This window comes from Canis lupus, chromosome 3 (genome assembly GCF_048164855.1).
Source record: "Canis lupus baileyi chromosome 3, mCanLup2.hap1, whole genome shotgun sequence".
NCBI classification, from domain to species: Eukaryota; Metazoa; Chordata; class Mammalia; order Carnivora; family Canidae; genus Canis; species Canis lupus.
In genome coordinates, this window is record NC_132840.1 from 11,615,727 (window position 1) to 11,643,539 (window position 27,813).

The 27,813-nt window shown below is 42.2% G+C and overlaps 1 protein-coding gene across 8 annotated transcripts; it reads right to left on the reverse strand.

Moving 5' to 3' along the window:
* On the reverse strand, nt 1–26,524 carry CHST4 (carbohydrate sulfotransferase 4). Of its 8 annotated transcripts, none has more exons than XM_072817796.1 (5): nt 26,376–26,524; nt 24,374–24,497; nt 16,053–16,240; nt 14,609–14,684; nt 1–8,916 (listed from the first exon to the last, which is right to left on the reverse strand). In XM_072817796.1, the coding sequence occupies exons 2-5, from the start codon at nt 24,418–24,420 to the stop codon at nt 7,761–7,763; spliced, it is 1,467 nt and encodes a 488-aa protein (XP_072673897.1). In that variant the 5' UTR covers nt 24,421–24,497; nt 26,376–26,524; the 3' UTR covers nt 1–7,760. The 8 variants fall into 8 exon arrangements, with proteins under 8 accessions (XP_072673897.1, XP_072673893.1, XP_072673890.1 ...); XM_072817792.1 differs by having other exon boundaries at nt 14,609–14,660; nt 26,277–26,504; XM_072817789.1 differs by having other exon boundaries at nt 26,277–26,432.
* Nucleotides 26,525–27,813: the final 1,289 nt, after the last annotated feature.

Here is a 27,813-nt window from a genome sequence, read left to right on the forward strand (position 1 = left end):
TTTGAGATTCAACTTCCTTTATTTTTCTTAAACAGGAAACTTTTAAATGTTGGTTCTTTCTTATCTGAATCTTTAAACATATAACTCTGTTTCTCAGAATAGAAGGTTCTGTGATTAGCCTTTTTTTCCTAAGTCTTACATAAAGAATGAGCTCTTTACATATAATGCAGATAAGATTAACATTTCATTTATTAAACATTTAATGAATGCCAGAGACTGTACCAGGGACTGTGCTAGGCATCAGTTATAATAAGTGAAAAAGATAGTTTCTGCCTTCAAAGAGCTCAAAGACACATACATTGGGTGGTTTTATTATATTGCAATATGTGCTGTGATGATAGGAAAGCCTGTACAAGTGGCACTGAAGGTTAAGCTGGGAAAAACTCCCAGAGGAGATATTTTAGTTGAGAAGGAATTTAAAAAATGAGTCAGAGAAGTTGGGGATGGGGCAGAATAGCATATTCTAGGTGGGAGAAATAGCATGATCTAGGATCTAGACATATATGTGGCACATTGGTAAAACTACAAATTTGAGGTGTTAGGAAAGTACAGTCTAAGAGGGAGTGACAAGAGAAAGATGCAAGAGCCAGATCATGAAAGGCTATCTCAACTATAATAAGAAATTTGAACTTTCTGAATTTTCAATACAGTGTAGATTGTACTGAAGTGGGAAGCTTGGAGGCAGGAAGACCAGTTAGTGCTTCAGGAAAGAGATGGTGATGGCATGAATAAAACAGGGGTGAGGATTTGGAGGGACCAGGAAAAGAGAAGTAAATGAACTTAAAAAAAATGTCGATGGGATAGATCAACAGTTGTTGATTGATTAGTGGAAGAAGTCAAGGGCAAAGTCCAGTTTTTTGATTTGGCAACAGGTTGAAAAGGTGGGAAGAGACCCAGAAGGGATGAAGATGTTTGGCATGGTCTAGGGTGGAGGAGGGGAAAATTGTGAATGTGATATTTGGACATACCGAGTCTAAAACATCTTTTGAGATGTTCTAGGGATGTCAGTTGGTGATTGGATTTACAGATCTGGAGATCAGAGAAGATAAACATCAAAGATATAAAATTGTGGATCATCTACATGTGGGTGTTTTTTTAAAACTACATGGGTATGAATGAGATAGTCTAGAGAGAAAGTATAAAGTGGGAAAAGAAGAGGATCTATGTTGTGTTTTAAGTAACTCCAACATTTAATAGCTAGAAAGAAGAGAATAGGAGGAAAACTAGGATACAGTGTCTCAAGAAGGGAGAAATTCTCAAGTTTATTGCTGAGTCAGGTGAAATGAGAATTGGAAAATGTCCATTGAGTGAATGAATAACTTGGAATTTTGTTACCAGCTAGAACAGTTAGAAAAGGGGACAAAATCCAGATTGAAGTATATGAAGTAGAAGGTGAAAAAATAAAAAGCCAATGACTATAGACATCTCGTAAGAGCAATTTGGCTGTGAGATGAGGAGAAGCTAGTACAGATTGTCTCCAGCTTCCAATGGCTCAACCTAATTATCTTTTGACTTTATAATGTGTGAAAACAACATACATTCAGTAGAAACCATACATGAAATTTTGAATTTTTATCTTTTCCCAGGCTAGGGATATGTGCTTCAGTTCTGTTGTGAGCTTGGACAGGGCAACAAGCCACAGCTCCCAATCAGTCACACCATCACAAGGGTAAAGAGCTGATATACTGACAACCATTCTGTATCCATACAACCATTCTATTTTTCACTCTCAATACAGTATTCAGTGAATTTCAGGAGATATTTAACACTTTATTATAAAATAGATTTTGTGGGAGATGATTTTATTCAATGGTAGGCTAATGTAAGTGTTCTGAGAATGTTTAACGTAGGCCAGGCTAAGTTATGATGTTCATTTAGTTAAGGGTATTAAATTCATTTTTGGCTTATGATACTTTTGACCTAGGATGGGTTTAACTCCATCATAAGTGGAAGAAGATCTGTAGTTGGAGAGGAAGAGTTTTTTCAAAATGGGAGTATACTAAGTTAAAAGGCCAAAGAGAAGGATTCAGTTAAAGAGAAGTTGAGTTGAAAGAGAATGAATACTAAAAATATACAATTCTTGAAAAGGTGAGTGGATAGAATCCAAAGCTCCAATAGAGGGGAGGCTAGCCTTCAATAGAAGACAGAACAATCTCTATCTTGTACTACAGTATAAGGAGGAAGAATGGATACTGGCATGGAGTGGTTCAGATGTTTGCATTGAGGAGTAGAGAAGTCTAATATTAGATGACTTTTCTTTTCTTTGGGAAAGTATGCAGCCAGAAGATGAGTAGGGAAAGTTCTTATGCTAAGAGGGAAAGAGTTGTGAGTGTTGAAGTGATCATAAATTGATATGGACTATCATAAAGCCCCTGTGAATTACATGCCTGCCTGCAATGCCCTCAATTCAGCATTCACCTGCCTGTGCTCAGGAGGAGGCAAAAAGAAACCAAAGTGTTGGGGTCATCCAGAGTTAGGATTGCTGAAGACAACTCCGCATTTCCCAGATTGGCCTTTCTCCAAATATTATCCTGACAGATGTTAATAGGTATATTGAAGAAAAAAAACCTCTTGGTCAAAGAAATATGGGAGAATCACTTTTTGCTCTTTCCCATTCTTAATATGCACAAACATATTTGAAAGTTCTGAGGGTCTTGCATTTAAAAACCTGGTTAGGGATCCCTGGGGGGCGCAGCGGTTTGGCGCCTGCCTTTGGCCTGGGGCGTGATCCTGGAGACCCGGGATCGAATCCCACGTCGGGCTCCCGGTGCATGGAGCCTGCTTCTCCCTCTGCCTATGTCTCTGCTTCTCTCTCTCTCTCTCTGTGTGACTATCATAAATAAATAAAAAATATTTAAAAATAAAAAAATAAAAAATAAAAAAATAAAAACCTGGTTAAATTTAGTATTGTCAACTTTTTCAAGCTTATTTGTTTCCAGAATGCTGTGTGTGTACGTGCATGTATGTGTGTACTACATCTATTAAAGTCTCATCGTTTAGTTTATTCATTGTTTGATCAGGTAATCAGGCTTTTACCTCACCCCTACCTAAAAGGACAGGAGTCTTTATCCCTTTCATCCAACATGTTTACATTATCTGTCGTTAGCCATTTAAATCCATATTGATTTAGGGTGGAACAATAGGTTACTTTTCCTGAAACACACCTCATTCTTTATGGACAGTAGCCCTATGTGCCTGTTCTACTTGTTCACTTCTTATCATACACTTAAGACACAAACAAAATGTTCTTCCAGGATCATAAGAAGTCATCTCAAAACATGGCAAGGCAAACAAGGCCAGTGGCCATCCCAAATAGTTAAGATTAGTGCTAGTGGGAGTGGGGGCTAAGAGGGTGGCAATGAGAGTTACTTGTATTATTATTATTATTCTAATAATAATAAGCAACATTTTCATAGGTCTTTATAATTTACAAGTTGCTCTCATATGTGTTATTTTGCATGATCACATTTAATTACAGTTGAGCAAGGTACAAGTCTTATTGGTGAGAGCAAGGAACATAGTTTGGGGGCATGACAAAAGGCATGATGAGGAAAATAGGAGCAGGAAGGGAGCTAAGATCATACATTCTCAGTGGAGCTGCTGTTACCACCGACAGTAAAAAGTGGTTTGTTGGGGCGGGGGGCGGGGAATGAAAGCATTACTGTGATTTGTAGCTTTTGGGGGAGCTACATATATTTTTATGCAGTTTTTATTGTGGTATTAACATTTCATGATAGAGGACGATTAGAACAAAAATGTCTACCATAGGCTTGCTAAGGGAAGGAGGTGATAACAGAAAAAAATATTGGGGAGTCATGGTTTAAATCTTGTAGTGTCTGTGGAATATTTTGACATTCATGAGTGATTCTTTCGTTTCCAGAAATGTTAGCTCATTTGTCTAGTGTAGTGTCTGCTTCTGGCTTCATTTGTCCTGTCCATCTTCCCCAAGACCCTCAATGACTATGTTTTGCCCACATTATTTGTTTTTTTTAAAGATTTATTTATTTATTTATGATAGACAGAGGAGCGGGGGAGAGGGAGGCAGAGACACAGAGGAGGGAGAAGCAGGCTCTATGCTGGGAGCCCGACGTGGGACTCGATCCCAGGACTCCAGGATCACGCCCTGGACCAAAGGCAGGCGCCAAACCACTGAGCCACCCAGGGATCCCATGTTTTGCCCACTTTAAACTCCTCTTCTGGCCACAGTGGACTGAATTAGGGTGGACATAAGCCGAGACCAGTTAAGGCACAGATTGGCCAGTGCATGACTGGTCCCAGGAAGCCTGGCTTTGCTTGCTTCCTCTGCTCTGAATTTTGATAATGCCTGCTTCACTACTTACTCCCTTTGACAGGACTTGAGTGGGTGCCAGATCACTGGTTGGTTGCAACATCTCCCCCATCAGGACGCTTGGCCTGGGGGTATACTGTCTGAGTAAGACTGCATAAGACTGAGAAAAAGGAGAAGAGAAATAAAAAAGGAGAAGAGAAATTTGTTTTAATCATTGACTCTTCATCTTGCATATATGCATCATCTGATGAATGTAGAGTAGGATTCTTTCTTCCTCTTTCTTTCTTTTTAAGATTTTATTTGACAAAGAGAAAGAGCACAAGCAAGGGGAGCAGCAGAAAGAGAAGCAGACTCCCTGCGGAGCAGGGAACCCAGTGTGAGGCTTGATCCCAGGACCCTGAGATCATGAAATGAGCCAAAGGCAGATAGATGCTTAACCGACTGAGCCACCCAGGCACCCCTAGAATAGGGTTTTGTTTTTGTTTTTTAAGATTTTGTTTATTTACTCATGAGAGACATAGGGAGAGGCAGAGATACAGGCAGAGGGAGAAGCAGGCTCCCTGTAAAGAGCCTGATGTAGAACTCAATCCTGAACCCTGGAATTACACCTTGAGCCAAAGGCAGACCCTCAACTGCTGAGCCATCCAGGCGTCCCTAGAGTAGGTCTTCTTAACAGATGTGCTGTTGACATACTGGATCAGAGAATTTTTGTTGGGGATAGGGGTTTTCCTGTACACTATAGGAGGTTTAACACTCTACTGGTTGTAATAACCAAAATGTCTCTAGACATTGCCCAATGTTCCCTAGGAAACAAAATCACCTTGGGTGGAGAACAACGGATGTGGATAAACTGGAATATTAGACAGCTGTAAATCTAATTGTTTCAGTATGATCAGACATGCCACAAACGGCTTGTAATCTGCTGTTGAGTATCACCTTAATGAGGATATTACCAGAATGATAGAAGATGGTCCTTGAGAGAGCTAAAACTAGTGTTGTTACCAATATATTCACTGCTACCACTTAGTGAGTGCTTGCTTATGAGCCAGATGCTTGCTAAGCATGTTCCATTTATTAATTCATCAGCTCTCCCAGCAACTCCAAGAGGTCAGTGCCACCATTATTCAACCGACCCTACAGATGAGGGAACAGAGACATGGAGATGTTTAGGGACTTGCTGGAGATTGCCCAGCTGGTAATAGTAGAGTCACCCAGGCAGCAGGATTCCAGAGCCCATGTGCTCATGAGCACATAACGATTCCTTTGGAGAATGAAAAGCAAACAGCTTTGTACTCCAGCATCTCATAGAAATGGTTCCTAAGGAAGTTGCTAGCATTAAGACAATTCAGGTGGAGGCTGGAATTTCAGAGGGGAAATCAGAGGTGGTTGAGTCTCTCACTGTCTTTCCCCCCTCACTTGCCTTCTTCACTGTTTGCACCATACCTGCTGCCCTGGCCTTATTTTCAGTGTTGGGGAAACTTTTCACAGTTTTGGAAGGTTTGTAGAAGCAAGAAACATTTGCTTGGGAGATCCTGGCTAGGTTCTTGAGGTGTGTCTAGAGTGGCTTAGGTTTATGTGTTAGAATAAATCCACTCCTTTAGATTCACATATAAATTAACTTTGCTAGACCCAGCTGGGAAAGGTAGCTGCTCACATATCTTAAGTGATGCCACAGCCCAAGAGCTCCTTGGCAGAATCAAGTATGAGAATTCCCATCTGACACTGAGAGCACTTTATGAGGTAAGGACCATGTCCAGAGTGGGAACAAAAGGAAAGATGAAATGATGGTATCTTTTAGATTTGGACAGGAAATATTAAGCAAGTCGGGACTCAGAGGTCCCTGGAGTTCCAGACCGATAGAGACCCTCTTCCTATTCCTTGTTTTTTTTTTTTTTTTTTACCAAAGATTTTATTTATTTATTCATGATAGAGAGGGGGGGGGGGCAGAGAGAGAAGCAGGCTCCATGCCGGGAGCCTGATGTGGGGCTCGATCCCAGGACTCCAGGATCGTGCCCTGGACCAAAGGCAGGCGCCAAACTGCTGAGCCACCCTTCTTCCTATTCCTTCTAACCTGAGGACAGGACCAATGTCAGGAGCAAGCAGCATGGATACTTGGCATGTGCTGAAAAGGCATCTGTTCTGGAGTGGGAAGGCACACAGTGCTGCTGCCCAATGGAGGGTGTGGCGTTATTAGGCTGGTCTTGAAAGAATTACCAGGGTTGCTTGATCAACGTATAGAATCCCAGCCCCTACCCTGGTGGATTCCAATTCCAGTAGATCTGAGGTTGGGCATGGCAAAATGAATTTCTGACAGTGGATTCTGATGTATAAGTAGACCTGGGGAGTACTGCAAAGACTGGGAGAAACAGCGTCTATCAGGTGGAGAGGTGACCCAGGAAGAGCTGAACATCACTAGCCATACTAACCCTGAGGTCCTCTGGCTGAGGATCACATTAGAAGAACCCTTTGCCCAGACCCTAGAGTGTTACTGCAACTCACACCTCACACAAGAAAGAAAGGGCTTGTTGCTAGTTGCCTACTTTCTACAGATTCTTAAGAGCACAATGTGGTCAGTATTGATCAGTTTAGACTCAGCTCATCATCTGACACCAAATATTGTCTTAGAAATTTTTGTGTGTGGGTAATAGATAATAGTAAAAGTACACAAAAAAAAAAAAAGTCTCTAAAGATGCTTATGTTATCAGGTTAGGATCCCATAAGAATTAGCATTTACTACTAAGTAATTAGAAAGCATAAAAGGGAAAACTCCAAACAGAATCCTATTTGGAATTTTAGTGTTAATGGATAGCAGCTTCACAAATCAAAATCTTCTATGCGATAGGAAAACACTGAGGGGAAACAATGTCCATATCAGGCCTAGCCACTCCATGAATTTAAGAGCTTGCTCTATTATGCGGAGATCTCATTTTGTATTTGTGATAACTGATAACTGTAATGGCCAAGCCCACCATAAGCATCCAACTCTTTTCTCTGTTCCCTTTGTGAATCCACCAGGAGCTCCATGGGCTCAAAGTTCATATCCCTGTGGAATGTGCTGGTGGGCTCTTTGGCAGAAGACCCATTTCCTGTCTCTCTCCTTTCCTACTGGGCAAGATGTGGATAGAGAAGTTTATGGATTTATCCCACTGATACTGTGTGGTGCCAATTAGGACCCCAGGCCACAAAGTCTTTGAGGTACATGCAGATGGGAAGACCAAGAAGAGAAGAAAGGCAATACTCCTTTTTAGGTGGTGGAACATGCTGCTCGTATACGTTTCTGAATCTCTTCTAGGCCTGAGTGGAGACATGAAGATTTCTCAGCTTGAGCACGTATAGGCACAACTCATGCTCACATGTACACCAAAAGAGATGTAATTAAGACTAAGAAGCCTTTGTTAATGTGGCCAAGGCTGGTGCCAAGTGGGGACACACAGCCTCTTCAACCCTCTTGGTAGACTTACTTGGAGGTAGTCTATGTAGACAGAAGATCCAGTGACAGGTTTCTCTGCTCTTGCTCTGATCTAACAAGCTGGTAGCCCAGCAAAGTCATGGTATCACTGCAGACTTTCTGAAGTCGAGAAACCTTTTCGTAAGGCAAAGTCCAGCGCCAGGCCTGGGAGACGTTGAGAGCATTCCTGGCATTAGTGTGGAAGGCATGATTACCCATGCCCTCACCTCGAGTGATGTTGTACACCCAGGTCTGGAGATGAGGCAAGAATTTCAATCTCACATATTCATATATTTGTGCAGTCCGGGCAATGGGGTTCCGGACCAGGTCCTCATAGCGTATGAGCATGTAGCGTTCCCTCAGCGCTTTGGGCAAGGACTGCACAGCCTTATAGATCTCCAGCTGGCTTTGGCAGATGACCTGCATCATATAGTAGGGCTGATCCTCCTTCTTGAGTTTCTCCCAATGCTGCCCCAACACAATGCGGCTGTCGATCATGAGTTCCTCTGTGGTGTGTTCTCGAGAACGGAACACTGCCCGAGGGTCACGTACCAAGTGCACGATACGCAGATTGAGGGAAGGGTCTCTCAGCAGCGGGTAGAGCATCTGCAGGTTGAAAAAGCGTACCTCCTTGAGCACCACATGGCTGTAGGAACGACAGGCCTTCTCTACCACCTCAAAGGGCTGTTGACTGCACAGAAGCTTACAGTGAGCCCGGGGTATGATCATATCCCGGGAGAAGATGTTGCAGGCAGGTGGGGAACACAGGGCCCGGCTGTTCTCCCACTGGAAGAGGCTGGACTGTCTTCGAGGACCAGGTTTCATGTAGGCGTCAAAGACACTCATGTCACACAGGAAAATGGCACGTATCAGATCCCTCACTGCCATCTGCAGCCTCCAGGCAGTGCTGTGTGTGAAGGTCATCCAGATGTGCCAGGCAGGCTCCATCAGGTAGAAGACATCTGGATGCTGCCCAAAAAGCTGTCCCACAAAAGAAGAGCCAGAGCGCCAGGAAGACAGGACCAGCACATGCATGGGCTTGGGCTCCTCTGTGGTGGATGGGGAGTTGGAGTTGTGGCCATACAGGTGGAGGAATAGAGCAAAGATGGCCATCTGGGAAATCAGAAACAGCAGTGGCTTCATCTTTTTTGGCAGTATCATCACGCTGAAGTGGAAGATCCTTAAGGAACAAGCAGAAGGGCTGTGTTATGTTTCTATTTTGGTGTCTGCCTTCCATCCCCTTTCCTGCCAATGCCATTTTTTTCCTCTGACCCCCAGTGAAGAGCAACATAGAGTGCTGGAAACTTCTGGCAACCAGCTATACAAATCCTTCTCTGAATCAATTCCTGTCCCTTGCAGTTAGTGTGTCAATAAGTTCTGTTTATTTTAGGCTCCTTACTTCCTCCCTTGTGGTCTTTCTTGTCCAGTAAACTACCAAAAATCCCTGAACCCAGCCATATTTCATTGACATAGAAGAATAGCTCTGCCTTGGTGACATGCATGTCTCCACACAGGCCACTTAGGCAAAGATTAACCATAGTCTGACACAAGTTTTGGTTGACTGCTCTGTGATTCCTTCTGAAACTAAGAGAGATTAGCTGACTTGGGAGGAACTACCTCAAGGCCATTGCTCACCCACCTCCCCTATCTTGAGGAAGATTGCCATAGATCATTTCTCATTACCTTCCTTCATCTTGAGCAAGCACAAGCCTTTCAATCTCCTGAAGGATATGGTCACAGGCTATAAAATTGTTTGGCTTGAGTTTGGGGTTGTCTCCTCAGTGACAGAGCCAAGTGCCCATGGCATTTGTCAGTTAGTCTCCTCTGATCGGGTCTCATCCTGTGGGACTAGGGACATGAGGAACTGACCCAATGCTGACCTTACATCAGTGTAGCTAAGAAACTATCTATTTGACTTGAATTGTTGTCTCCTTAACAGCTGACGCTATGGAAGTGTGGCAAGCCAACCTAAGAGCTGCAATAGTGCTACTTATGGCCTGTTAACTGCTTGACACAACCCAATCAGGGCTGCTCAATACAGATGGCCAGGCTGTATACTATAATCCTAGGGAATGCCATCTCATGAAAACTTTAAGATATTTATTATTAAAAAATGTTCTCACAGGTGACAGTAAAGTATTTTAGTCCAAGAGAATAATAACATTAAAATGATTTTCCAATTTTTAGATGTTAAATACCTAGAGAGGGGTGCCTGGGTGGCTCAATTGGCTAAGCAGATGATTCTTGATTTTGGCTCAGGTTATCTCAGGGTTCTGAGATTGAGCCTTGGGTTGGGCTTCATGCTCAGTGGGGAGGCTGCTTGGGTTTCTCTCTCTCTGCCCCTACCTCACTTGTGTGTGTACATGTGCATGTGTTCTCTAAAATAAATAAATAAAATCTTTAAAAATATATTTAGAGAAATGAATTCTTCCTAGTAATTCACACGAAGGCTCATACAGCCTGATGGCAACCCTCAATTTACTCCCTTAGTAATCAAGGCTTACTTGGTATGAAAAGACCATGGTTCCTGGTGCCATGCTAGAATATTATTCTGAGGAGTTTTTTGTTTTTTGTTTTTAAAGTTTAAGGTTAAGGGTTCTTTAAGGGTTAAGATAATTCTGGATTGTTTTGGGTGACTTCCTAGCATAAACAACTATTGAGAGAAAGCTATTTCACAGTGTAAAATATTAATAGAAGCAACGTGCTAATTTTTTTTTCAAATATTTTATTTTTAAGTAATCTGTACATGCAATGTGGGGTATAAACTCACAATCCTGAGATTAAGAATCGTATACATCACTGGCTGAGCCAGCCAGGCACCCACAATGTGCTAATTTGCACATCACTATATACTAGTAATATTCTTCTTTCCAGCTTTGACAAAGAATACATTTCTAGAAAGTAATTGGAGCTGGATTTAGGGTTATTTTCCTGGTGACAGATCTTATCAGTAATTTTTAAAAAGTTTTTAATGAGTAATAGTTACACAGCTCAAATTGTTTTAAAAAGTATCATTATCATAAACATTGAATCCAGATTTAGAATTTAAAAGAAGGCTTCCTGTAATTCTGCATGCAGGAAGAGCATTACGGGAGTGCTTGCTTACCAGCCAGAGCCTAGTGTGTCACACTGCAAATCTTTAATAGATGGGGGAAATACTATGACAAGCAGTTATGTCTGTGGGTAAAGCCTCTACTCATAAACCAGAAAACTTCTAGAGCTCTTTGTAAACAGGGGTAATGATTTACCTTAATGATGGGTCACAGTATTTTCCTGAGGGAAAGAACACCCAAGAATTTTACCGGCAGCTGACTCAGTAACCTCATCTCTACTCACAGCTAGGATTAATCTACTAGCTAGTGTTTTGTCATTACTGTACAGCAAAAGTCTATTTCCAGTATGTGTCCCTTATCTGCCCATTCCCACCTTGCTCCCAGGTAGCAACTGGGTTCATTTTTCATGTGTCTTTTCAGTTGCTTTTTGCATACCCAAGAACATTCAAATGTACATGTAGTCTTAATTTTCCCCCTCTTTATAACAGAAGTAGCAAGTTATTCGCACCATACTTTTTTAACTTTACTGTATGTCTTGGTGAGCTTTCCATGGTAGCACATAAAGCATTTCCTCATTCCATTTTACCACTACATAGAGTTTATTATATGGATGTACCACAATTTATTTAAATAGTTTCTTCATTGATGGGCTTTTGACTTATTTCCAGCTCTTTTGCCATTTCACAAACTTCAGCACTGACCATGATCATTACATATGCATGTAAGCTAAATCCCCAGAAGTGAAAGCATAAAGTCCAAAAATACACATGTGAGTAACTTTGCTATTTATCACTCAGATAGCATTCATACTGGTCATGAACCGTTCACTATATCAAGAGCTGCAGAGATTCTAGGGAGTAGGTTTTTTTTTTTAAGATTTTATTTATTTATTCATGAGAATACACAGAGAGGAGAGAGAGAGAGAGAGAGAGAGAGAGAGAGAGGCAGAGACACAGGCAGAGGGAGAAGCAGGCTCCATGCAGGGAGCCTGACGTGGGACTGGATCCCGGGTCTCCAGGATCACACCCCGGGCTGTGGGCGGCGCTAAACCGCTGAGCCACCGGGGCCACCAGGGAGTAGGTTTTTGAGGAGGAATTGGGCAGCCATAGATGTGACTCTTGGATTTTATAGCGTGCTTCCTGAAGAGGTACAGCATGCTTTGCCAGCTCATGGGCTTCCCTTGGAAGTCCCCTGAACCTTCTGGGAACTGTGTACCGACCCAAGCCAGACCTTATGTGGCAGTGGCACAGAAACTCCTCACTTCCATTCATTACAACAATGCATTTCCTCCTTCTGTGTCAAATGGATCCAATGAGGATCATCTCTCTTTCACTGCCAAGGTTATTTTGCTATAGCCAGGGAAATGCCAATGAGTGGTAATTCTTTTCTTGGCCCTGAAGTTTAGAATAAGACCAGCTAAGATATGCTCTTAGGTCTTTCAAACGCAAGCCTAAGAGGAAATTATTAGAAACTAGGCCATGGGATCCCTGGGTGGCGCAGCGGTTTAGCACCTGCCTTTGGCCCAGAGCGCGATCCTGGAGACCTGGGATCGAATCCCACGTTGGGCTCCTGGTGCATGGAGCCTGCTTCTCCCTCTGCCTGTGTCTCTGCCTCTCTCTCTCTCTGTGACTATCATAAATAAATAAAAATTAAAAAAAAAAAAGAAACTAGGCCATTATTAATAATAGCCAAAGATTGTCCTCCTCTACCTCCACCTCCCAAAGACTGAGGAAATGACTTTAGCAAGAGATCCTCTCCCAAAGGTAATGTAAGTATGAAGAAAAATTTGGAACAAAGATAGGAAACAATAGAGCAAAAGAGAGAAAAGTAAAGAAGAGAAGAACTTGACCTGTATACAATTAATTATAAGGAAACCATGATAGAACTTTATGCAGGGACTGTAATCAGCTCAAAAAGAAGCTAACATTTCTTAAGGATTAGGAATATAGACCTTTCAAAGTTACACCCTTTCTTCCCAACACGGCTTTGGGCCATTTCAGTGTCCTCAGCAGGATCAATGGCTTTAAGTCCTCCTTGCCTACCAGTATAGCTCCTGGCCTCATGCCCATTCTCAGAGCTGGAGCCAGGCCTTCGAACTCCATCCCCAGTTGTCCTCAGGCTTTAGTTGTCCGTGGTTTCAGGAATTCCCATGGAAATCCTTCGATTCCTTCCTTTGCTTTTTCTTACCATGAGCACTCACCCTGGCCAGAAAGAAAGTGTGCTTTTGTAAAGTGAGTCCCATCTCTTGTCACTGGGCTCTAGGTACTTCCTGGAAGTACCATGATGGGGTGAGCCAGAACAGCCAGGGAAGACTATAGATAAAGTTCATTTCTGCAGAGATTGTAATCAGTGATAGAGATGGATACTCTTGAAGGCCTGGGAGAAGTGAGCAGGTGTGGCTCCATGAAGAATGGGCAAGTCGGGTTTTTTTACAGCTATTTCCTCAATCCTCTCCTGTCTCCCACCTCTCTCCCACTAACATCCTCTGTAGTCTTTGGATTTGGTCAGCATTTGTGAGAAGTATGTGACATGACTCCATTTCAGAGTCCGTGGTCCACCTTGCCAAGTGTACTTTCCTGGCTGCTCATTGGCAAGCTTGAATCCTGCCTCCCTGTTGTCAGAATCTCTGGTCTGTTGTCTGCTGTCTCTAGCCTGGCATTTGATAATAAGTAGCCTCTCTCTTCTGTCTCATCATCCACTGCTGCCAAAAACTGTCTTTTCTAAAGTACAAGTCTATCAGTTCCCTCCTTGAAATCCTTCAGTAACTTTCCAACACATACAGGATTAAATCAAAATCCCCAAATCTTGTAGCCAAGGACCTTCAGGTTTGATCTTGATACCCTGCCAGTCCCTTGCTTTTCAGCATCGTAGGCTCCAGATTTTTGGTTCTTTCCTGTTACTTAGAAGTCATTCCTCCTGAGATTTAATTGTTCTTTGAACTTTCAGTTAGCATCCATCTCTCCCCTCTATTGTAAATAGCTGTAGAAGAATGTTTCTGCGACAGGGCTGCTATAACTTAAGGGTAAGTGGATAAGTGCTGTCTTATCTTATTTACAGGCACATGAAACTTATAAGTGATTAAGGCTCTTTAAACACTGGTTGAATAAATTAATAATTGAATATGGGAAAAGAAATAATCATGCTGGAAAGCAGACAACTGAATGAGACCTGTCAAGAAATGAAAACTTGGCCTTTCCTAAATGCACATGGGTGTCTCTTTAGTATCAATTACTAAAATTTAGGTGATTCCGTTGAGCATTGAGCACAGAACCAAAACTATCTCAATTGCATGGAGCAAAATATTAATAAAGTCAGACGCATAGGTTTGATGGCATGGCACAATCAACCTTACTCCAAAAAAAAGTTTCTACACTGAATATATATTCATGAAAACTAGGGGAAAAAAAGCCATGAACATTATTATTTTTTTTTAATTAATAAGAAATAAAAGCAGGGCATCTGAGTGGCTCAGTCAGTTGAGCATCTGACTCTTGAATTTTGGCTCAGGTTGTGATCTCAGGGTTGAGATGGAGCCCCACTCAGCAAAGAGTCTGCTTCTCTCCCTCTCCCTAAATAAATAAATCTTTAAAAAATTACTAAATCTTAAAAAATAAAATAAAATAAAAACTGTATTGCAGGACACAAGACCACTCAGACTGCTTCTCTTGTCTAACTAGTTCAGTTAGAAAAAGAAAAAACAGAGAAAACCCTCAGCACATCTGTCACCACCACCCCCCAATAATTAAAAAACATATTGCATCAAGGAGGGATGAGTGGTATTGTTCTTAAAAAAAATCACCATCATAAACATGACCTTACCTGATGACAGAGGGCTGAATTATGGATGACTCCCAAATGGATGCTGTGTAGCCTTTTAGAAACAAAATGAAGACTTCTGAGGGAAAAAATAACAGACAGCAATTTAAGAGCCCTGGATTCCAGCCACTGGCACATTCCTAACTTGGATTCCTCAGGAAGATTATGCTCCCATAACCCGAAATCAGAGATTGTAGGAGATATTTTCACAAACCAAGAGATCAGAGCTGGGTTGGGGAAGCCGATATCTACACATATACCTATAGAGCCCGGAAAACCATGGGGATAAGGACCCAGGCAAAGGCAACAAACAGTAACTAGACTGAAAGTTAGGGTTGGACCTGGGTCCTCATCACTGCTGTGTCTCTGGTGTGTCAACAACAGTGCCTGGCACATAGTAGGTGCTCGAGAAAGTTACTGAATGATGACTGAATGACGTCATTTGTAAGGCAGTTTTTATTGTTTGAGGTGCCCTCATTGATGTGGATAAAGAAGGTAGGACAAGATATTCTTATTTTGCGTGTATAAAGTTATTTCAATTCCAACTAGAAGTTCTAGATTTATCTGAGGCCATACAAGACAGAAGTCTCTTCTACTTTGGTTGATGCGCTGGCCTCATAACTTAATCTTCTTTTACATCTGAATAGCACTCCACAACTTTGAAACCCCATTTAGTCACAATCATGACAGCTATCCGGTTAGATATACAGGACAGTGATAATTCACACACCCGTTTTTCAGGATAAGTAAACTGAATTTTAACTGATTGATCCAATGGCGGAAATAGCCCACCTTAATCAGACCCCAGGTCTGTTGAGTCTCAGGGCTGAGAGCATTCAATTATCACATCCCAAACCTACAGCTACCTCCACCTCCCACCTGCCACCTCCAGCACCTGAGCAGAAAAGCTACACGAAGTATAGAAACTTGCACTCAGAAGCCAGGATCTGAGCAAGTTAGATGCATCAGGGGACCATCTACAAAATATCTATCAAGACAGCCCTACTGGCATTCTAGGCTTTTTCGGATCCTTTCAGAGATGGAGCCAGTGGGGATGAGGGAGCTGCTGGTAGGCAGCTTGCGCTTTTTCAGGGAGATTCTCCAGGTGATTCTGATTTAGCCGCCCTCCACAACCCCTCCCTCTGACACCACAGTTAAAATCCTTAGCTTAGCTTCGGGTAACTTTCTGATACTCCACTCCAGGAGCCTTGGATCAGTGGCCCTGCTATGGAGGCGTATACAGAGAAAATTCTCCTCTTACCTTGATAATAACTTAGGCTTCTCCACTGCTTTAGAAAGGCTCACTGCAAGCCAAGTTGTGCTTTTCTCCTCTGACTCACCCACCAACTCCCCTATCGGCTTCCACTTCCTCCTTACATTCTGCATAATAAACTGTGCTCAGAAATAATTCCACTGACCTCTCCCTTCTGCCGGAATAGTGACCCACCTTCCAGAACAGTGTTGAGAAAGCGCTCACTCCCGAGTAGCCTTGATATTAGCAGCTTTAACACTGAGACACTCAAGCACTGGGAGAGGCTGCTCGCAGTAGACGCAAAGGAGGAAGTTCTGTATCCCACAGCTGGAAGCTGGTGCTGGAAAGTAGGCTTCTTGAACGCAGCTGAAAAGGTTAAATCCCTTAGGACAGAGTAGAAAAAGAAAAAGAAGACCTGGGAGATGAGGTCGATAAGGAAATCAGTGACAATTACAACCAAATACTCACAAGATTTTAAGCCTTGCCCTTAATCTTATCTCTGATGCCAAAAAGAAGAGAAAAACTGCATGCTGTTTCTGGAATGTACCTGCCCGCTTACTCCACTGGATTTAGGGAGATAACATTTTTCTGGCCTCTGTGTCATGTTCAACATCTTCAACCTTTCTTACAGGAGATTATAACTAGATAATTACCTACATGCAATAACTAAATGTATGGGAGGACGTGGATGTATTGGCATTTGGTTGGAGTACAGGAAAAATATTACCTCCTCAAGAAAAAAAGAAACAAGTTATTAAAAAATTAGCTTCTTACTAGCTGTGTGTCTTTGGGCAAATCACACAACTACTCTGGGCCACTTTACATGATTTTTGTGAATATAAACTGTAGATGAGAAAACTCAAGTAAACATAAATTGTGGCCAAGTATAGAAGTCACTGACTTTGCAGTCAGACATCTCAGTAAGTCCTTTTCCACTTCTCTGAGCCCCAGAATATTAGTGTAAAATATATATCTACTTTATAGAATTCTTGTGAATGTTAGAGCAAGATTAATGCATATAGCACCCTTAATACAACATTATGACAATAATGAGTTAAAAAGTGGTAGTTAAGGGGCGCCTGGTTGGTGCAGTCGGTTAGACATCTCATTCTTGGTTTTGGTTCAGGTCTGATCTCAGGGTACTGAGATCAAGTCCCTTGTCCTGCTCCCTGCTCAGCAGGGAGTCTGCCTGAGTTTTTATCCCCCTTTCCCTCTGCCCCTCCCCCTGCACTCTCTCTCTCCCACTGAAATAAAAGAGTAAAAACAAAAAATTTAAGTGATAGTCATAATACCTCCTTGCTCAGTGGCTGGAGAGTTATGTATGAGTTCTAAGCTAATCTAGGAAGTGTCTTTGCTGGTTTCTCAGCTGAGCCTCCTAAGGTCTTATCATTGGCTCGAATGACCAGACCTATGGTAATGGGATTTCAATTGTGTGGCCCTCCCTCTCTCCCAATTTCTCCCTGGCAGGGAGAAGAAAAATTTCTCTTCCTCAAAGTCATTCCATGCCAGGGTATAAATTGAAGGGCCAGAACTGAGCAGCTGGTAGTTCTGTTTTTATTCTTATTATAAAAGTTAGTACCTGTTCATTATAAAAAATGTGAAAATTACAAAATGTATAAGAAAGACAATATACTATAAATCCCTTTACATTTGCCATGCAGAGGGAACTGCTTTTTTCCCATGCTTGCAGAACTCTGTATAATTGAGATCACACTGGAAAATACACATTTCTACTTGTTTTCCCCTTGTCTTTATTTTAAAATATTTTAAATTACAAAAGTAGAATAAGGGCATGTAGGTACAATTTAACAAGTAATATGAAGGAGCTACCACTTAAAAAAGAAACCAGGACACTATCAAGATTGTTTCAGCATCCCTTCCCTCCCACAACCTCCTCCTGCCATTGTTATGCAGAGGTGATCACTATCATGATGTGAGGTTCCTTGCTTTTCCTTACACTTTGTCTTTTTTTTTTTTAAGATTTGATTTTTAAGTAATCTGTACACCCACCGTGGAGCTCAAACTCACAACCCTGAGATCAAGAGTTGCACACTCCACCAACTGAGCCAGCCAGGTGGCCCCTACAGTTTATTATCTTAAGACAATTAAATTTTCCCCAATTTGATCTTTCTGTAAATAGAATCATACCACATGTATTCTTTTGAGCTTTGCTTTTTTCCTTTCATATTATCCTTGTAAAATTCATCATATTGTTGCATATAATTATAGGGGTTTTAAAATTTGTTTTTGGTTATCCTTTTAACATTCCATGTGTGAATATACCACAATTTGTCCATGATCTTGTTAATCAACATCTGAAGTGTTTGTAGTTTGGAGTAATGACTTAAATATTCTTGACATGTCTCCAGGCACACATTTACCCAAGTGTCTCTAGGGGATGCTAGGACATGTGGTGTGTTTGGCTCTGATTTTTTCACCTCATACCATATACTTAGCATTTACCCATGTAAACAAGTATTTATGGAAGACATCACTTCAAAAGGATTTGTCACATGCCAACATTCCAGTGCTCTATTGTCAGATATTTAGATTGTTCCCAGTTTCCCTGTTACATATAACACTGTGATAAATATGGTGATCTTAATGATTAATGAAACACCTAGCATAATTCTCAGTGTGAGTAGCTGCCCCACCCCTTTTCTTACATGTAATACCACAGATCTTAGCCTCTTTAGTTTGTGACTCTACATCAGTTAGGAAGAATTTTCGGAAAGGTTAGGCTGGAAACAGCCATTTAAAATAGGTATTCACAGTAATCAGAAACCCAGGGTATCCCAAACAGAGGGCATTCCCAGGAAGGAATTAGGAGGCATGAAGACTGTGAAAGAAGAGAGTGATATGATAGCTCCTGCTTGTTCGGAGCTGGCTACAAGCCAAGCACTGCACTGCATGCTTATTTGGGTCATTGCATTGTTGCCTTTGCCGTTGCCTGATGAAGTAAATTCCATATTTTCCAGATGATAGAATAGAGGCTTGGAGAAGTTAAACAATATTTCCACAGTTACATAACTCATAGTGGGAAAATATGGACCCAATCTTCCATCTGAGATCAAAGTCCAGTCTTACTCATCGACATTGCTACCTCTGTCTCATCATGGATAGGACTATTAAGTCTATTACCTTTTACTGTCCTCCTAAGAGTAGTTGATAGTTCATTCAGGGCAGAACTCTTTCTACAGTTGTAGGAATAGAAATTTAACATTCATAAAGAGGAAGGAGTTGTTCCAGTTCCCTGCATCACCTGTAATCCCTGGTCTTTTTGGGGGATTCTACTAGCCTTATGTAAAAAGAAGAGAGAAATTAGGTCTTTGTCAGTCATTGATGAATACCGATAATTTTATTTATTAATTTTTAATACCGATAATTTTAATCCAGCCCTTTCTACTATTTTTTTATGCTTTTCTGAAGCTTTCCCAAATATAACGAGGTCACTCATATACACCAAAACCCTAAATAATTCATATCACTTACCATCTTTTTCTTGATAGGAATTTGTGCTGATAGAATGCCAGGCAGCTAAAGAAAAGCCTCCTTTGATCATTAGTCTCTGGTAGTAGTCAGCATGTTCAGATATGTGGCTTTTACGAGTCTATAGTATTGGGCAGCCCTGGTGGCCCAGTGGTTTACTACCGCCTTCAGCCTGGGGTGTGATCCTGGAGACTCAGGATCAAGTCCCACGTCAGGCTCCCTGCATGGAGCCTGCTTCTCCCTCTGCCTGTGTCTCTGCCTCTCTCTCTATGTCTGTCATGAATAAATGAATAAAATCTTTAATAAAAAAAAAAAAAGAGTCTACAGTATTCCACAGCACCAGGAAGAAATTTGAATGCCAGTGTTTGATATCCAAGCCTTCTTGTAGAACATTTAAGCCTTGAGTAGAACATTCACAGGGAAAACCATTTCTTTAAGTCAGCACCATCCATAGAACTTTTCTGTGATGGCGAAATGTTATGTATCTGCATTGCCTAATACAGCAGCCACTACTATGTGAGGCCACTGGACAGTTGAAATGTGGCTAATGTACCAGGTCTCAGAAAATCTTATGAAAAATAAAGACTGTCTCTCTAGAAAAATGTACATTTGATCATTATACAAACACAATATCATATCCAATTGCAAAGAGTCCCTACTTAAGAATCCTGACAAAAGACTGTATGTACCTTAGGTGCTTCTCAAAGCATGATTTCAAGAGTTATCTTCCAGGGACCACTGTTCATCAGTTATGTGCCCCAACTCTCCCTCTTGGACTTTTACCATCTTTATAGTCTGGGGACCCCCTCACATGGTAAAGAGTCAGCCACTGATCCAGAGTCTGATTTTCTTAGGGGTCAAGAAGAATCTTTCTATTAGTTATACTCCTACCTTTACCCAGACCATTGCTCCCTATGTACTAGGATTGGAGTTTCTTGAATGCTATACTTGCTACATGTCTTTCCTATTCACTGACCTTAAAAGAACAGATAAGGGGATCCCTGGATGGCTTAGTGGTTTAGTGCCTGCCTTCAGCCCAGGGTGTGATCCTGGAGACCTGGGATCGAGTCCCACATTGGGCTCCCTGCATGGAGCCTGCTTCTCTCCCTCCCTGTCTGCTTCTCTCTCTCTGTCTCTCATGTATAAATAAAAAATCTTTAAAAACAAACAAACAAACAAACAGGAGTGCCTGGGTGGCTCAGTCAGTTAAGCACCCCACTCTTGATTTCAGCTCAGGTCATGATCTCAGGCTGCAATGAGGGTAGCATAGTCTGGTTAAGATTCTCTTTATCCCTTTCCCTCTGCCCCTCCCTGCCTCTTAAAACAGTTAGGCTTTCCTTAAGTTCCTTTTCCCATGGGGGCTCCAGAATTCTATACATTACTCAATATGGATCAGCCTGCAGCATGAATGTCAATACCTGAAACCTGAGTGACATTGTACTCCCTATATCGATCACCAGCCCTATGTTACTTACCAAAGCCTGGTGCCAGGCCTGATGAGGGTACAGGCTGGGTTTAAAGAATGGATTCTGGAGGACTAGAGCTTTCTACTTTGGTTAGGAGGACTAGAGCTTTTTACTTTGGTTAGGCATCTGCAGGCTGCAGAGATTGGACCTCAGCATCCTAGAGAGCCAGCACCTTCTGAAGAAGTGTGCCAGAAGGGGAATTTTCATTGCTATAAATCCTATTATCAAATGGACAATTGCCTTGAGTAGAACCTTCTTTCCTGAGCTGGGCCCTGGGGGTAGACACCTGGTTGGGAATCCCTTGGCCCTTATCTCTGTGTTAAAAGTATTTGTTTCAATAGTGGGAGAACAGGTTGGATTAGAGTAGGTTAGGATGAAGGAAAAGGTAAACATGGTATTATGTTTCTTGTTGGTTCTTACTTTCTTGAGGTTCCTGAATAGGACAGAGGGGGTGAGAAAATGGGGAATAGAGTCAGGAGTTCCTCCTAAAGCTAAGTCTTGTATGTTGTTGGTGGTTCAGGAGCTTGACATTATTGGACAATGAGTGCCTTATCTGGAATTGGGCCAGGGTATTATCTGAGATGAGAATTCTACCTCCAGGCTTTTAGAAGATCTCCAGAGATTGATATAGGCGATCCATGATGGTTTAGTCAAGGAGTTTCTGGGGATGAAATCTGGGGAGCGTAAAGAGGTGTCTTCTGCTGGGCTCTAACCCCATGTATCACATTGGTCACCTCTATATAACTCAAATTTGCTACCTTTTTCTTTTTGTTCACAGACGCTGTCTTTGCTCAGGCTCTCAATTTTTCCTGTCTGAGTTTCTGCCAAAAACCCCTCAACTCTTCTCTCAACCTCCAATCCTACCCCCTCCAGTCTTTGCTTCACCCCGCAGTTAGAGTGATCTTTCATTGTATAGATCCAGTCCCAATCACTTCTCCGATAAAATGCTGTGATGGAGCTCATTATAGACAAGGTGAAAGATTTTTTGGCCTGCTATTAAGCACCTTTTAAGAGCAGGTGTTTCTCTACCCTCTGTTATAATCTTCTTCATGCAATAAATTCCAAAAATATTTGTTGGTTGCCTATTACATACCAGGCTTTGCTCAAGGCCCTGAAAACCACATTGGACAAAAGACAAAATTCACTGCCTTTGTGGAACTTGCATTCTACTGAATAAAGGACAAACATATACATCAAATGTGTGATAAATATCAGATTGTGGTTAAGTGCTGTAAAAAAAAATAAGGAAAGAAGAAGGAACAGAAGAAGAATTATGATTGGGGTGGACATCAGGAGTTTGATTTGAGCTGTGTTAATTTCAAAATGCCTATGGATATACAAGTGGGAATGTTGGAGTAGTCAGGTAAATAGTCTGGAGATCAAAGGAGACACACTTTTGAGAACCATTAAGATGGAGATAGTATATTGAGCCATGAGGCTGGATGAGAACATTCTGGAAGAGTGAGAAGATAGAGAAGATGACAAAGGAAACCAGTAGAAGGAGTCACTAGCAAGTTAGGAGGAAAACAAGGGGTTGTGGTGTCCTGAAAGCCAAGAGAAAAAAGTATATCAAGAGAAAGGAGGGATCCCTGAGTGGCGCAGTGGTTTGGCACCTGCCTTTGGCCCAGGGCGCGATCCTGGAGTCGGGATCGAATCCCACGTCGGGTTCCTGGTGCATGGAGCCTGCTTCTCCCTCTCTCTGTGACTATCATAAGTAAATAAAAATTAAAAAGAAAAAAAGAGAAAGGAGTAATTAGTTGTGTTAAAAGCTTCAGAAAGATTAAGAAAGATAGAGACTGGATATTGATTGGATACAGAAAGATAGATGTTATTAATGACCTTGACAGGAGGGCATTCTATAGAGTTATAAGCATGAAAATCTGTTGGGAGGAAAGGAATTGGAAGTAGGGAAGATAGCCAACTGTCAACGTCTAAATAGGATGAGAAATGGGACAGTAAGTAGTTGGAAGTAAGGTCAAGAGACAGGTTTTTTTGTTTATTTGTTTTGTTTTAAGATGGGAGAAATAACAACTTGTTTATTTATTGGTGGAAATGGTACAGGACAGAGAGAAGAATGGTTAGAGTGATGGAATAAAGTGTACACAAATGGAGAGTTGGCCTAAGTTAGGAACACATATAGTTTGTCCTTATTAATAGAAGGGAAGGTGGACTATGTAACCCAGCTGCAGGTAGGTGGGGGGATGATGTTCTGAGAGTTTGTGAACATTATCTTCTTACTGTTTTTTATTTTCTCAGTGAACTAGTTGACAGGGTTTTTAGCTGAGTCTGAGGATAGGAAAGAAGTTGTGGAAAGTTTGAAGATAGAGGAGAAAGGATGGAATAGCCATTAATGAGGATGGGTTAGTAACTATGCTAGGGTAATGTAAGTAGTAGTATTGATGAGTGACATTGAAGGCCTTTGCAAAGTATGTGGTCATAAACTTAAAGTGAGAACAGTTGGCATAAGTGTGTGAATTTTCCAGCCATGTTTAGCTGTTGCAATTGTGTAGACAGGTGGAGAGTTAGATTTAATTAAGGCTGTTAATTAAGGTGTTCTGTCCAAGAGTCTAATGAAATGACAGAGGAGAAAGGAAACCAATGGTGTATTCAAAAGAGTGATAATAAAGAGCCACAGAATCTAAGAGCATAAGAGATGAAACAAGGACATGAGAGGAATAACTGAGCTAAGGAGGAAGACAGGCTTTTTGAGGGAAGGAGGTCAAGGATTTTAGAAATAAGCCTTTTGGAAGGATCATTCCTAAGGATGTTGAGATTGTGTAGGAGCTGGGTTACAAAGGGAGTATGGCCATAAGGCTGCAAGGAGGGTAGCATAGTCTGGTTATCATCAGAATCAAAGCTGAGCTATGTTAAGAAGGAGGGAAGTAGAATGGTCTGGAAGCAGCAATGGGGAACGTTAGAGAATAACAGAGGACAATGATGATTCCACTGTGGGATGTGGGAGAAAAAGAGCCACAACTTGAGAGGGCTACAGAGGAAGCAGTGTCCCCAAAAGAAACCCCAGTTTCCTTAGAGCAAAAACGTGAAAAAAAAATTCAGAAACTTCGAAAAAAGAGGGATTTTGTCAATTCTGATGATTAACTGCTAAGGATTTCAGGAGGTGGGGGAGCTGGGAAATGGGGTTAGAGAACAGCATGTACAGAGCCATTTGGGATGAAATCCAAGGGATGAGGAACAACCAAGGATCCTGGGCTCCTTGTGTGACTGACATAAACCTGGATAAAGGGAATCATGACTAGGAAAGGTTGCACAGACAAGGCATTTCTGAACAGGGTTTAGAAAGCTGAATGGCGGGACAGCTGGGTGGCTCAGCGGTTGAGCATCTGCCTTCGACTCAGGCTGTGATCCTGGGATCTGGGATCGAGTCCCACATTGGGCTTCCTGTGAGGAGCTTGCTTCTCCCTCTGCCTGTGTCTCTGCCTCTCTCTTTCTCTGTGTCTCTCATAAATAAATAAATAAAATCTTTAAAAAATAATAAATAAATATTTTTAAAAAGAAAGCTGAATGGGGGCGCCTGGGTGGCTCAGTTGGCTGGGCATTTACCTTTGGCTCAGATCATGATCCCAGGATCCTTGGATTGAGTCCCACATGGGGCTCCCTGCTCCACAGGAAGCCTGCTTCTCCCTCTCCCTCTGCCTGCAGCTCACCCTGCTTGTGTGCTCTCTCTCTGTCAAACAAATAAATAAAATCTTTAAAAAAAAAAAAAAAAAGAAAGAAAGAAAGCTGAATGGGAGTTTGTAAAGTGAAATTAGGAGTAAGGTAGAGAGGAGAGCATTCGTTTTTTTTTTTTTTTTTAAGGCATAAAGGAATGGAGTATAAAAAGACATGCTTCTATCACTAACATGACAAGATTTGGGGTTAGATATTTACCTTCCTGACTCTAAGTTCTACTTGAATAAAAAGAAATAGTGACACTCATGTAGCAAATACAATTAGTGAATTATGAAACCTTTCCCAAGAACATAGTGACACCTTCACACCCAGTAGTATTTACCAAAACTCAGGTGAGATGTGTCCTTGGAAAAGGCACTTAGAAAAGTACATTTAGAGGATGAATGTATGTACCCTTTACCTCTTTTCCCCATTTTTGGTCTGGAATTCAGATGTGAGTCCTAGATATGCAGTGGCCTACTTATGACCATGACACAATAATCATCAGATTGAAGGTCTACATAAAGATAGCACCTAACTGCACCACTGAGCCACAGCAATGGCCTTGTCCTATGGCTCAGCACCCAGGAACTGCTGTGCCAGTCAGTGCTGCAAGCACAACCATTACCTTCCTTTCTTCCTTCAAATGGAACTCCAGTTCTTCCAGTTGAGCTAACTCCAGATGCTGGGCATCATTTGCAGAAGAGGTGACACTAATTCTCTCCAGGATGAAGTTTCTAAATTTCTGGAGTTTCAGGTGCTCTGGATAAGACAATGCCCCTGCCCTGGCTCCACATCATCACTGTCAAGCATGAACAAGTGCACCTTGGACACCCAACAGTATTCACTTTGGCTACTTTAAGGCATAGGCCAAGTCAATAGACCAATGACGGTCCTCCTTGAGAGCATCATTATCTGTTATCACGATTCCCTTTATCCAGGTTTATGCCAGTCACACAAGGAGCCCAGGATCCTTGGTTGTTCCTCCCTTTGGAGGAAAGGTTGCACAGGCTGGGGTACACAGTAGGAGCTCCGTTAATGTTGCAAATCCAAAGGGAGAAAACAGAAAAGTGAAAAGGAAAATTCTAAACTCTTCTAACAATCTAAGCAGAGAATTAAGGGACAACGCCCCAAACCATCTCCACTTAGATTCATGTTTTTCATTATATGGTTTCACTCATACGGGGAATATAAAAAATAGTGAAAGAGATTATAGGGGAAAGGAGAGAAAATGAGTGAGAAATATCAGAGAGGGTGACCCAACATGAGAGACTCCCAACTCTGGGAAACGAACAAGGGGTAGTGGAAGGGGAGGTGGGCGGGGGGATGGGGTGACTGGGTGATGGGCACTGAGGGGGGCACTTGACGGGATGAGCACTGGGTGTCATACTATATGTTGGCAAATTGAACTCCAATAAAAAAATACCAAAAAATCATGTTTTTCTTCTTCTTGTTGTTCTTCTTGTTCTTGTTCTTCTTGTTCTTGTTCTTCTTGTTCTTCTTGTTCTTCTTCCTTCTTCTTCTTCTTCTTCCTTCTTCTTCTTTCTTCTTATGTTTTTCTTCTTTAAAATGTTTGGGAATGGAGATTTCCCAGGCTTCCTGCAGCCATGGAGGAAATGAAAGCGCTGCTCCTTTGTGGTGTGTGTGGGGTTGGCGGGATCAAGGGGGATCCGCAGGCGCCAACAAAATGGCGGCCGACCCTCCATCTTGTTACTCTCCCCTCGGGACTTTCCCACTAGCAGACGTCATCATGGGAAAAACAGGGCCTATGCAGGAAACAGGAACCGCTCCTTACCTGGACCCCCATAAAAGGGCATAAGCAGTCATCACTCATACCGATTCCACCAGTAATATGCCCTAAAACCTATGACCCCATACAGACACAACCCCTTACCCTCCCCTTAAGCTGGCGTGTACTCCCTTTGGGCGCTCTTCCCCGGCCCGCGCCTTCCCATCTCACTCCCTTGCGGGCCACGGAACCTCGCCTGAGAGCGCGTCCGTTCAAAGCTTGTCTCCACTGACCTCTGCCTGGCCTATTTCATTTCACTACCAACCGGATCAAACCTGACACTGTTCACTTCCGGGGTTCCACCTGTGGACTCCGGCACTTGTGTGCTGAGCTCTTCCCTATTACCTTGACCCCTCCCAGGGGCCCCACCAGGTGTGGCTACTTTTTCTGCCTCAATGAGTCTTCCACGTGGATGCTTACTCTACTCACTTTGCCCTGGTTTTCTCACATTTCCTCCATCCAGGAACTTCCTCTTGAGGAGATCTGTCTTCCCCACCACATCCTTCTCCACCCAATGACTCGTAGGAGAGCAGGCAGAGGAAGAGTCATCGCCTGGGCCCTCTGGTATATTTTCCTTAATGTACATTCTTTCCAGTTTTTCAAATCTGTAATCAGATAGGCATGAGATTTAATCAGTAGGTAATTAGGGCTAAATGAACATGAGCAGGATTTATTTAAGAGGAGAGAAATAAGTCTACACTGGCAGGCGGGCTCTTCCGGCTTCTTCTAACTTCCTATGGTTATAACCACTGGTACCACCCCGGCTTAGGGTTGAATCTGGTACATGGTTCTTGGGAAGCCAAGTCACGAAGCTTCACACACAGCCCAGTTCTCAGGGTGCCAAAAGAAACAGGGAAGGAGCGGGCAAGTTTCAAGGGCTGAGTGGAGCACCAGTTAGGAAAGGTGGAGAATGGACTTGCGGCAAAGGCATGCTGTTAACCCCCTTGAGCTCCTTAAATGTGTAACAAAGCACAGCCCCAATGACTCCAGTGCTCTTAGCTTTAGGCTCTTTTCCCAAGTACTTTCCCTGGTGATACAGTCAGATGGTTGTTCAGCCATTCCCCCCACCCTGCATTTCATTAAGGGAACAATTCAAGGTAGAGTCTCCAGGCCCCAGGCTAGAAATTGTTGGAAATAGTTTGGCCTAGGAGAAGAGAATGAAGCAGAGTTGACCAGTCAGTCCCCTGTGGGGAAAAGGTAGCACGAATGGTGGATTTTTGCTTGTATTTTTCTGTAGCAAATCTCCACAAGTAGGATATTATAAGCCAGCATGGTGACAGTTTTCCTTAACACATAATATAACCACATAAAGCAATTATAATATCATCGTTTTGGAGTCTTGAAATTAACAAACTTTTCTTTCTTTTAAAAATGCAAATACCTTAATTGTTGACCTGAAATGTTGACAGTAGTTGTAACAAGCAAGGTTCCCATAAGAAGCAGAAGGCACCCTAAATTGCAATTTAGTAGGGAATTTCTTCTAAAGGGTCAACTTACAGAAATGTAAGCAGCATTAAAGGAATCAACAGGGATCCCTGGGTGG

Coding starts and splice junctions, on each gene's coding strand:
- CHST4 (XM_072817789.1), bottom strand. CDS start 26,298: ATGCCCTTTTATGGGGGTCCAG. Junction 16,241..24,373: donor GATCATGATCTGAGCCAAAG/GTAAATGCCCAG, acceptor CTCTGTCCTAAG/GGATTTAACCTTTTCAGCTG. Junction 8,917..14,608: donor ATTCAGCCCTCTGTCATCAG/GTAAGGTCATGT, acceptor TTGTTCCTTAAG/GATCTTCCACTTCAGCGTGA.